This window comes from Ascaphus truei, chromosome 8 (assembly GCF_040206685.1).
Source record: "Ascaphus truei isolate aAscTru1 chromosome 8, aAscTru1.hap1, whole genome shotgun sequence".
Taxonomy (NCBI): Eukaryota; Metazoa; Chordata; class Amphibia; order Anura; family Ascaphidae; genus Ascaphus; species Ascaphus truei.
The window spans coordinates 26,274,400-26,286,768 of record NC_134490.1 but is presented as its reverse complement, the minus strand read 5'-3'; the positions used below and the strand labels follow the sequence as shown (position 1 = coordinate 26,286,768).

Sequence of the window (12,369 nt, the reverse complement as noted above, 5' to 3'; positions counted from 1 at the left end):
AGGGATGGTGGGGAGGGATAATCCGCGTCGCACTGATTGGGGACCACTGGGCTGGGCAGCAAATATGTTCGTTGTGGGCCGCAAGTTTGACATGCTTGGTGTACACTATATCCGGCCATCCATCTTCATATCAACCAACTTGGATCAGAACATCTTGTTTCTCTTTGAAACTGGTCTCAGCCAGTCAATTATTTGCAAACATGTAGGGAAAAAGCAATCAGACAAAGGGTATTCATTACCTTAAAATCAGAACTTAAAATGAAATCAAGCTTCAATAAAACACTCTTGAAACATCAGATTTCAAGTGTGCTTTTATCTTTGCTACCGTTGTGTCCATGGCCTCCCTGTGTATGCTTATCTGCTAATGTTGTGTGTATGCAATTAAAGTCATGTACAGCCAGCCCCTCTTTATTTTCCCCAATTATTGGGAAGCAACTGGTTTATATGTTTTTAAAAAATTATACCATAGCCCTAAAAGATGGTGCTGGGGCAGGGGTGATCATGCACAGCGATGACAGGAGGAGTAGTTTGAGAGCTCTGGGGAGTCAGCAACGATCACAGACTTTAAATATCTCCAAACCACACAAAATTGTGGTGGACTTTCTTTCCCTTGCAGGACTTGACATTTTTTTGGTTGCCAAAGTAATTTTTACAGTTTGAGGTGACAGGATTTTCTTGGGCCCTGATAACTCTGTATGTGATGTCACTGCTCAAATGCTCTGCCAGCCCCACTGAACTTTGGCTCCCATAAATATAGGTTATAGATACTAACAAACCTCCCCTATGCAGATGTCCCTAAGAAATTCAAATTGACCAACTATGTTGCATTGCACTTTTAACATCTATTCATTCATTCACTGTTACCACACTATATGGAATAAAACCACCTGTATATTCCATCCAACCATTTGAGCAGACCTCACACCTCTATCCACCACCCTTTGATGCACCACATGAATCTTGTAGATAACCAGCCAATCACCTAATTATTCTGTAAACCAAAACACTACCGTTACCATTGGAACAGTGCTTCCTTCTGCCAACTGCTGTAGCTATAGCCACATGCTTAATATTGCTTACATTAGTGAATTGTAAGAAACAACCTTTCCCACACCAGACATTAAAAGTATTGCTAAGCAAGGAAATGGACGATTCTGGAGTAGACATGTGGCAACATAACTACCCACAGTACGAAGTCAAGTAGGAATTTTCTGCAAAATGACCAATGTGCCCAATTAGTCACACCGTAGACCATATGGACACTGAAACCTGTCAATATTTGTTTGACAGTTGTTTGACAGTTGTTTGGAGAAACCCGGTTACAGAAAAACCTCCAGTGTTGGATGCAACACTACGTGCATGTTGCCGCATGGCACCAAGGCTCCTTGCCACAGATCTCCAATACACTTATTCTGCATAATGTACCCCAAGAAAGAAATGTATACTTTAGAGCAGGGGTGCACTAGATTTCCTGGTAGGAGGGGAGGCACCACAGCCATTTAGCAGTCACATACCCCCCCAGGCATTTAAATTAAATGCCAGGGGACTGCGCGAGGCCTCTGACACCTTTCTGCGACATCATAGTAACCCAGTCAAATGACACCATGGTGTCATGTTATCATGGAAACATGCTGTCACAACCCCACATCATGGCACTGGGGCTGAAATCAAAACACAGATGAGAACAGGGAGGGAGGGGTGCACATGGGGAAGTTTGTGCACCCCTGCTTTAGAAGAAAAAAAGCTTACCGTCACATTTTATTCAAATTGTGAAATTTATTATATACAGTAATGTCATTAAAGTTAACCTCAAGGCTGCTTTGCTTTAATTGCAGCAACCTTTATGGCAGGTGAATAAAACACCGCTTTGTATTCAAGAGGGCATTTAGGTCGCTCAGTAGAGGGATACTGTGCACCTAATACAATATTACTCATGGTCAGATTTAACAGCCCACAAAATATAAATGCACCCTAGCAGAGCAATCTATTCACGGAATCTAAAGAAAGGCTACCTCTCCCCTCCCAAAAAAAAAAAAAAAAAAAAGTGCAATTTCCAAGCCCACCATCTGTTGGAACAGGCCATCGCACTCTCCCCAATTTGACCAGCCCTCTCATCCTGTAAGTTACATTTCAGATTCTGGACACCGGGCAAATTATGAAGTGTTGGTCCATTAGAGGAAAATCAATCTGCAATGATTCCACAACATTAAACTATATTTAAAACAAATGAAAGATTCTTAAAAAAAAAAAAAAATTGTGCCAGAAGGCAAAGGTTTGTTCCATGATTTTCAAATGGGAAGATTCCAGTGCAATACAGGTATATCCAACATCTGTGGGTCATCAACTAGTAAGCCCCATGTCATTGCATGGACTCCCTTTGTGTACACAAGGGGCGCTATTGTTCAACATTCTGTGCTGTCTTAATGCACACAACAGACTAGTGTTTTCGGGTTTTTTTTGCATTGAAAACACACACTGCCCATTTTAGATGTATATCAATTATTGCCTGTGATTAAAAACACCTTAGGTTTAAAGAAAACAATGCACCACTGGGAATTGTCCAACAGCAAATTTCATTTGAGAATGTGGTTTGTACAAAGTACCTAAAACCAGCAATTCCTTCTGAAACTAGTAATACAACGAAATAAGATTTAAAAAAAAAAATAGATGTTCCAAATAGAAATACTGTAAAATGGGGGTGGGGGGAAAGAGAGAAAGTGTTATTCCAGACACCATTGAGAGTTGTGTCCTTGATGTACTAAGTTTAATTTACAAATTGTCAAGCACAGGAGTCAGTTTAATTTAAACCTTTTTTTTAAGAAAAAAAATTTAACAATCCCAAACCAGCAAGAGTGGTCTTCTGGATTGGTACAACTGGCTGGAAAGCCAAAGCAAAAAAAAAACATTGAAAACTTAGGGCAGTGGGTGGCGGGGGGAGAAACGAAAAACAAAACCAAAAAAAAAAAAAAAAAAAAAAAAAAACTTCACAACTTCATTAAAACTGCACCCCACCATCCTCTGTCTCTGGAACAGGCTCAGGCAAGAGCAAGGGGAGGGGGGTCATCTTCATGAGATTCACAGAGGTTCTGAAAGAGAAATTTAAACTCAATCTGTGGCATTGAGCATTAACTACCACCCCAAACATTAAGCAGCCTACTATACATTCTCTTAAAAGCAAACCCCTGCAACCCAGGCTAAACCTATGATTTTAAGCATACAGATAAGACAAATCATTGGAGTATAAAAATTTATTCAAAGCCAACCTTTTGCAATAAAACAATTTAAATCCTGCAGATTACAGTCTACTGTAACCTGCTCACTACCATTTTGGGAACATTACTAATCAATACAAAGATCTAAACATAAATAGTAACAAAGAATCTGCTTCCAGGATTTTCTCTAGACAAAGAATCTTTCCTAGTACATTCCACGCCAGCCAGCTGCACTCATACCATAGTAGCCCCCATTGTTTTCAGTACTTCCACCTCCCCTTCCTGCAAAGAAAAGTATATTTGATAATGTCCTTGTTAAAGATTTCCAGTATCAAACTCTAAAACAGAACATGAGTTCTGAACTGGCTCATCCAAAAGCTAGGCGTACCGACAGTAGCTGATCTCCACCTTTAATATTACGTGAAACCCCCCACTTGGCTAGAGCTACACTAATGCAGACTAAAATCTACCTCTAGCCGTAAAAAGCATAACTATTTCCATCTATACTTACCATAACCACCTAACCCATCAGGATTCCCATAACACCCAGCATAGTTCCCAGCCATTCCCATTCTGCCAACTGCTCCGTAGCCGGCTGTGCTGTCTGAAAATAGAGTTAAATAATTAACAAAAAATTATCATAAAGTTCATAAATACATGCAGAACACCATTGTGTATTTTAGACATCACCTGCCCAAATAAAAAATACATAAAGCATGTTAATAAATTCAGTTACAGGCTGTTCATGTAGATGAGTGGTCGTAGAGAACATTTGCATACCTATTGCTTCTCGGCCATAACATCCCATGCCCAAGCCTCCGCCAGATGTTGAATTCAGGAACAATTCAATATATCGATGCTCTAAAAAGTAAATATTAAGGGAGAGAAATTAAAATTTGGATTGCAACTTTTGTCGAAACTTATTTGAGCCAATTTGCATTTTGATGAGACGGATCATCAAGTATAAGACTATACAAATATATTAGTCTATACACTGTAAATGCTAAAATACTTGAAGTGCGTATGTATTTACACCATTTATACCCGTGGTGGATGCGCTCAAAGGGAGGGGAAAGAATGTGCCCCCAACCCCAACACTGAATTGCTCCCCCTTTTTCCCCACCCCTCCAAGGGCCCAACATTGTGGATGAGAGGTGCAGGGAACACCTGGGACTTACCCAGTGGCAGAGGGGGTCCGACCAAACAGGCGTTATTGGTAGTTAAGCCCCATAGTCAACAGGGCCAAACTTCTGGATTTCGCCCCACCCCAATAGTTGGGGCAGCAGGAAAAGCCATTATTGTTGTTATCTTAAGCCTAGCTTTTTCACTTTTTATTATTTATCTTGGTGCAAGTAGCAGCGCACAGCACAATACAAAAGGTAGAAGTTCAATTAACGCAGGATCTCTGGAATGTTTACATCTCCAGGATGTATTAAATAGTATACAATAGCCATGTAAACAGAGGACATTACATGCTAAAACAAAAAAAGGTTTTTAAAAAAAGGCACATACGCATATTGTTTTTATCTTTGGACATGGCTGCTACTGCATCTTCATGTGTCGCAAATTCCACGTCGGCTTCTCCAGTTGCTCTTCCATCTGCGCCAATATCAATGTGAACTCTTATGGGATTCAGTGGAGAAAAGAACTATAGGAAAATGATGTCATAATTTAGTGAATTACAAACTACGGTAACAATACAAATGCTAACAAAGTAGGATTACAGTTAATGGTTTTTGGAATTTAATATTCAGTTCTTTGGTGAACAAAAGCAAAGAGAAATCCCTGGATGGCTGAATATGAGTCCATTTTTAATCACTTGTGCAATGAAAGTGGACAAGCATGTCAGAAATAATGGTAGAAAGCATTTGGAAAAATTAGCATTTCCTAGCATGTTATCCAATCAGCCAACATACTACAGCACAGGTACGATACACTATTTAGGATACTTACATTAGCAATATCAGTTTCTGAAGCACGGAAAGGCAATCCTCTCATATGAACAAAGTGACCGCTATGAAAACCTGTGCTTGCATCACCTGCTCCAGCATAGGCCTGTCCAATACCTGAATTTGACGATACAAACATTACATTTTTTAATTTTTTTTCCAGCCAAGTAAACAAAGTGCTACTGAAACGCATTTCAGGCAAGGATCCAAATATCAAATTCAAGCTATGAACAGTTTTATCTAGTGCAATCATTGTGATGACAAATTATGCTTAATTTGCACTCCAGTCTTAACTAGACATCCCCTAAGCCAGGGGTGTGCAGTCTTTCCCCTGCAAGCATCTGCCCCTTGCTCTGAAGGTACATTGCCATGGCAACGTGGCATCACCAGAAGCAGTCGGAGCCAAGGCAAGGGACCTTACAGAGGCCTTCACCGTTACCCCCTGCATTTAATTTAAGTACTGTCGGGAAGGGTGAAGGACCTCTGTAAGCACTGCAACGCTCTGTGTACCCCCCCCCCCCCAGAAGTCACCCACCCAATTTGCACCCTGCCCCAAGCCAGCCCAGAAGGCACTGGTAATATTTTGCACTAGTGTATATGAGTAGCAGTCAAATTGGCATGTGACTATGTGTTGTGCTTTCTTGTCATCCCTTGTGCTCTGTCCAATAATTCTGGAACATGTTGCCATAATCCACAGCTGCTCAACAAATTGAAGGCTATTTTACTCTGTGAGCTTGTTTGTATGTCAGTACCACTGTAGGAAATGGGATACTGGGGCCAAAGAAGCTTGTTTATGGGACTTGTGGGAGAACTGCAGGTGCAACCCAAGTGTTCAAAGTTTGCTTTACCATGGGGTTGGGGAGAATTAAGTCAAACCTGCCTTTAACTAAAACAGCATAAATTAGTACAAGAATAAACCTACTTCTCCCTTCTCTTAGTCTATCATCAAATCCATCAGCAGCTCCTCCAGTTCCATAGCCATAGTTGTTATAGCCACTGTACTCATCAAAACCACCATAACCTGTGAATGACACGAGAATGTAAAATAAAGTGAATATGGCATGGGTTCAGATTTCTTAAAACCCAAAATGATCAACTAATCTAACAAATGTCAACATTAGTAGGATGTACAGTTATACAACTTGTGATGGTGTATGCAAATTTAAAAAAAGTCCTGGCTAAACGCAGGGTGCAGGTATTTGTTGCAGAAGCAAATTTAGTAGGACAAAGGTGTGAATTTGCAATGTTAACCGTGACAAGTGGATCAACAGATATACTTACCGCCACCATATCCCCCACCGCCACCACGCATTCTGTCATAAATGTTTCCACGGCCGGCACCATAGTAAGCGCCTCGGCCTCCCACTGGTCTGTCATATGGGCCAGGTCGCTGGCCCATCATTCTCCGGGGTGGATCATAATTTGTCCGTATTTCCGTTCGGCTACTTTTGAATATCTCAATGTATCTACACAAAAGTTAAAAAATATTTTAGAACTGGCCTGAAAAAAAAAAGCTCACTTTTTAAACGATGTCAACATTTCATTCTGTCGAGCTAATGAACAGTAAATATAAATATTTCTTATAGAAGCTGATCAATTTTTAGAGAATGAATTCAATAAAAGGAAAAGAACAAAATGGCAGTTCTCAAAGAAAGCATTTGAAAACTAGTAGAGGATACATTGCATCATTTGTATTGAATACAAGAACATCAAGACATTAACAGTATAACCCCCTCCCACCAATCCAGAGCCCAAAAATAAAAAAATAAAACATATAACCATCCCAGTGTCTCCATCCCCACCTGTGCCCTATTCTTTCCTTGTGTTTCCCCAGAGCATTTTCTGCTATCTCCTTTGAAGCAAACTGCACGAAGGCCTCCCCTGTGCTTCTCCCCTGGTAGTCCATCGTCAATGTTATCCCATTTGGCACGATTCTCAACCCTTTAACCCAAGGACAAATAACCCCGTCAAGGGGAACAGTGTTAAAGGCTGAAACAATCCCATCTCAACATTACTAACATCTTTATATCCCCTTCACCTTTCCGCTCAATATTTAAGACTATATTCTATACCCATTACTCCCGCCACCCCGCAATATTATCAACTATAAAGCAATAGCTTTTAGGCAATGTAACTGCATACCAAATCCTTAATTTTCTCCTGTTCTACTCCTACATTTAATTACATTTAACAAAAACGGCAGAACATGGATTATTAATCATTGAAAACTGCCTTGCTTGTGTAATCTGTATGTAAACGGATTTTCAAGGTGTACTAAAGTACTAATTTTGCTTCTCGGTATACCTGCGAAAAACTGGACAATCTCCTCTTTGCTGCAACCAAAAGGCAGACCACGGAGCCGTACAGTTCCATCAGTGGCTGGGTCAGTTTCACCGATACCACCACCACCACCACCACCAATACCGCCAGTACTGTTGTTTTTTAAAACCCACTCCATTTCAGTGTTGTTTGATTTGAATACTGTAAGACAAATTGTTTTAAATCACAAGTGAATGCATTGCAAAGTATTGAAGACAGAAAAGTAGATTTTTCTTCTCATCTCCTACCCAATTTCAATGATCTTGCATTTACAAGACTACAAGTGAGTGGTAATCTAGGCAAACTATTGTAATTTCATTGTTTGGAAAACCAAGGTATTAATCCTTGGCACAAGGAAAGACCACTCACAGATTTAAAATAAAACTACCTTCTAAGTATCGGTGTCCCATATATTTACGGTCCTTCTCCAATGCCTTCTTAAGATCCTCCTCTGTTTCCAAAATAACAAAAGCTTCTCCACTGGGACGTCCTTCCTTGGAAGTGGCTAAATGTATCCCACCTAATCCGTCAGCAATGGGGCACTCTGAAATAGTTTTAGAAGACAAGTTATCAGATATTACTTCCAGCAGATGAACAGTCAAAAAGTGTGGCTCAACTTACAACTCAAATTTCACCACATGACAGACCTATAAGATCTTGCATTCTTGTGAACTACATGAAAGAAAACCAAGGATATGTGGAAACAATATTCAATGCCGCAATTGCATTGTTAAAAGTTAGTGTTAAAAACAGGTTGACTTTTTAAACCTTGGTAAAAGTACAAAGTTTTAAAGCAGCAGATTTTTTTTTTTTTTTTAAATAAGTGAGTGTCTGTCTACTGCACGGGTTTAAAAGTCTTGGCCACACAAGCCATCATGTCGATAGTCTACAGAATTGCTGTTTTAATGTAAATGTTGGCCGGTGATTGAAAAAAATAATGTATAATAAAAAGATTGAGAAAATCCATAAGACATGTGAATGTAATTACAAGTGATATTCTTTATTGGCTATGCCAACAGTGGGGGTTTGTCACCTTTTTCACCCACCACAACTTAAATAATGTGTATGAGAATATATGAAAATTGCTTTCTTCCATAGGATGAAAGTTGCGATTTTTCCCTTTCAATAACCAAAAACCGGTTCACCAATTTTCAAACATGCAAATTTTGCTCTGTTATGGGCACATACAGGAACTGCAGCTTTATACTTTTCCATCACTAGCTTTTGGGTGCAAATTTACATAAACATGTGTATGCTGTTAATATGGCTGAAGGGTTATTATATTATATTTGTGGGGGGAAAAAATCTAATAGGGAAAAACAATCTTTGGATATGGTATACTTAATTTGTATTAAACTGGCAACACTGATTTTAAAGAGAACAAAAAATAAAAGTACTATATTATGCAATTTTAACATTCGCTGTATTTATGCATCACAAAGTTGTTGTAAAGGATGGTTTGTTCTAATCCCATGACAGTGGCACAGTACCTCAATGTGATCCCAGTTTCAAGAAAATGAAACAACCACTGTAATATTTAAATTAAATATAGATACTCTAGCACACGCCAATTTACAGGACTAGCAAATGCACAATTGTATATTTGAAACGCAAATAATGTATATATTTGAAGAAAGCAAATCACCATTCAACCCTTTCAGTGCCACAAGACAGTTACTACTTCATAGGGCCTGGCACTCCAGAGAAACCTTGACGTAGTGGTTACATCATGCCATGGGAGAGGTGTATCCCGTTTAGATCACATAATGCGTTCCCATGGAAGAAACGGCACCGCAAATCATTGACCGCTATTGAAAGCGGTCACATGACCACACTGACAAAAGGGATGTGGCATTCAGGCACCGAGACCCACCGGCACTCAAAGGGTTAAAGTACCAAAGCATTGCAAGTTAAATTAGTAAAGTTTCGCAAAATATAGAAGAGTCACCTTGTGGACAGAGCGATGCAAGAGCCGACACGATTACACTCTTCCTTCCTGCAAAGGAAAACTGCTCATTTTAGTCAATTGCCATTTTTTGTCCCCACCTGAAAAAAACTCGAGGACTTCCTCACGTGTGCAGGACCACGGCAAACCACGAACTCTTACTATGTACTCATCTGACATGGTTACTTCTTACAGTTCTAGGAATCAAGCACATGCCATAAACATTACATACTCTTTAACCTGTTTTGAGGTGGATACAGAAGCCATGCAGCCCCAAACTTATTTTGGTAGAACAGGGTTCCATGGAGTTGAACCATGGCACTCCTGGCTTCAGGGGCCACCATGTTTATTTTTTTAACAGATATGGCAGCATGGGTCACCAATAGGAGTCTTCCTCTCCTAGTAATGCTGTGGCTTTCTATCAGTGCCACAGCAACATGGTGGCCATTTTGTTCTTAAGTATTTCCCATTCAGAAATATGAGTTAATTTACCAGGAACCAGAGGGTCACTAGAAATACACTCCTCCTTGCCGCCCCCCAAATACATTGTTTAAGATACTGTTTTTTTTGTTCATCAAGCCAATGTCTGCTAGCTCTGGATTATGCACATTAACCCACAATAGACTGACTAACCCTTTTGGAATTGCAGTCACTAGAATGCCTAATGCTTGGAACATATCGACTTGTTGGTCCAACAGAAAGGTATACCACTTCTTCCCCTCATTTGTTATTTTACTACATCACGTTCCTACTAGGAAAATGCCTAAATGTGGGGTCCTGCTGAAAACCCTTAAAATAAGAAATATTTACACCAGTGCATCTGTCCTTATGGGGACACACCAGTCAGATTACAAGCAAATCTGCAGTCAACACTGGCAGCTTTTATGCATTATCAAAATCTGATGTGATTCATGGGATATGATTCGGCGATATTACTTTCCGGTGGGTTAAAAAAAAAAAAAACAAGCCCAGCGAAGCTTAATAAAAGGATACCACTATTTAACAAAAACTATATGCCGAGGTAAAATACTAACTTCATATTATAAACGCAAGTTTCTGGGGGTTGCTTTCAGTTACAAACATGGTGAGATTAGGCAAATATCACTAAAACCTGGGTATGCAGCCTATATACGTGTAATGTATGGCAAGGGTTACATGCAGATTTCAGGTCATTTGAAAATTGCACAATACAGAAGAATTTACAATGCATTTGATCCCAGGCTCGTTTAGAGTTGGGGTCCCTTACAATGCATCTGATATCAGGCACGTTATTATAGAGGATCGGGGTTCCGTACAATCATTTGATCTGAGGCGCGCTATTAGAGGGTTTGGGGTTTCTTACAACGCATTTGATTTCAGACACGCCAATAGTTCTGGTTAATCAACACCAATTGTGAAATGCAGTGTAGGCCCCAATACGGGGTACACAGAATCTCAAACGATAGTGTTAATTAACAAAAAAAAAAGTTCTTGACTGTTCTAGAGTAAGCAAAATCATCGAAGTGTGTAACAATTTTTCCGTTAATAGCTCAGCAACACGTGGCTACAAAAAAAAGTCTCGCCCTCCCCTCCAAATTTGCCTTGTAGAAAGTAATTCAACTGCCACACACCGAAACTACAAATGTGATCTTCACAGACCGAGGTGGTAAAAGTGACGACGCGTGGCTGGGACTGAGCCAGTAACACGAGCGCACCTCTAATAAGCGTCTCTGTGACGCCTCGCTGCGGAATACACAATACAACCTCACGTTGTAACCGCGCACTACTGCAGAAATAGGGCGATTAATGTTCCTAAACACACACATACACTTACTCCTGTGATAAGAAACCAGCCCGGCGCCACACCGCAGGCCTCGGGAGAAAACACAAAATGGCGACTGCTGAGGCCTAGCGCGCGGTCGGGGCGGGGGAGCCCGGGCACGACGCGTACAAAATGAGTAACCACCACTTACACACAGTCACCGCGGGTTACGAGGCGCGGTGCGGAGTCATCGCACTGATGAAATGGCGGCTCACTCAGCGGAAGTGATCTATGACTAAAAAAAAAAATCGCTCCGGGGTGTAAATATAAAGGAGCGGACTAAAACACCCCAATGTGAGTAAAAAGCATATGATAAAAGAAAACACCGCTTCCCGGTCACCCCTAGCGTCTGATATAACCCACTTGCTTCGCCCCCCGTGTTACTCCCTGCTCCCGTGTTACTGTACCTTAGCTTTGCTCTGGCAGCCGGCGCGCTGTCTGTGAGGTTGGGCGGGCAACTGCGTTTCCTTTCATACACATCTCGTGGTGGCGACGTCGTGCGCGCTGACGTCAGAGCGTCCCCACGTCGCCGCCATTTTAGCACAGAGAGCGGGAAATCTGGAAAGGGAAGTGACGCGCTGCTAAAAGTCCCTTTCTCGCCCCCACTTCTGAGGAGGCATTGGCTTCTTCCGCCCTTCTCTTGTGTTCATAATATATTTCTATTATTATAAATACGCAATAAAATGAATGCGTGTGTGTGCTTTTTCATTCTGTTATGTTTACTGTATTGATATCTACTTATACCTAAAGCATACAGACAGATATTTATAACATACATATACTTATTTATAATACATACAGAAATATGCTATAAATATATATTTTTACATGTATATCAAAAGCATGTATTTATAATAGATATAGCATGCATATATGTATAGCATGTACTTATTTAAATTATGCAACATATATTTTTTTTATATTCTATAAATATATGTGCTATCAGTACATGTATTTATTTATAACATATGCAGGCAGTCCTCGTTTATCCAACGGAATCCGTTCTGTAAGTAGCGTTGGATAGTGAAACCGTTGTAAAGTGAGTCCAATGTTAATCAGTGGCGGTGAGCGTTGGATAATGCATTCTGGCGTCGAAAACCGTCCCACATGGTTGCATTGTAAAGCGTTGGATATGCCATTCGT

General features: G+C 40.4%; 1 protein-coding gene across 8 annotated transcripts; it reads right to left on the bottom strand.

The window, feature by feature from the left end:
* Positions 1-2,554: 2,554 nt before the first annotated feature.
* HNRNPH3 (heterogeneous nuclear ribonucleoprotein H3) lies at positions 2,555-11,766 on the bottom strand. 8 transcript variants are annotated; one of them, XM_075610901.1, is made up of 13 exons: positions 11,634-11,737; positions 9,527-9,622; positions 7,869-8,024; positions 7,466-7,642; positions 6,964-7,102; positions 6,443-6,627; positions 6,084-6,182; positions 5,166-5,278; positions 4,725-4,860; positions 3,993-4,073; positions 3,724-3,816; positions 3,453-3,494; positions 2,555-3,086 (listed from the first exon to the last, which is right to left on the bottom strand). In XM_075610901.1, exons 2-13 carry the CDS (start codon positions 9,603-9,605, stop codon positions 3,076-3,078), a joined length of 1,311 nt encoding a protein of 436 aa, XP_075467016.1. In that variant the 5' UTR covers positions 9,606-9,622; positions 11,634-11,737; the 3' UTR covers positions 2,555-3,075. The 8 variants fall into 8 exon arrangements, with proteins under 8 accessions (XP_075467016.1, XP_075467017.1, XP_075467018.1 ...); XM_075610902.1 differs by lacking the exon at positions 3,453-3,494 and having other exon boundaries at positions 11,634-11,736; XM_075610903.1 differs by lacking the exons at positions 2,555-3,086; positions 9,527-9,622 and adding an exon at positions 9,429-9,476 and having other exon boundaries at positions 3,234-3,494; positions 11,634-11,763.
* Between the last annotated feature and the right edge of the window lie 603 nt (positions 11,767-12,369).

Bases quoted from the DNA above. Each gene is read 5' to 3' on its own strand.
- HNRNPH3 (XM_075610900.1), bottom strand. From the start codon at position 9,605: ATGTCAGATGAGTACATAGTAAGAGTTCGTGGTTTGCCGTGGTCCTGC. The intron at 4,861-5,165 runs GTAAGTATCCTA...ATTTTCCTATAG, and splicing joins CAGAAACTGATATTGCTAAT to TTCTTTTCTCCACTGAATCC. The intron at 3,495-3,723 runs GTAAGTATAGAT...TTTTCTTTGCAG, and splicing joins TGATGGGTTAGGTGGTTATG to GAAGGGGAGGTGGAAGTACT.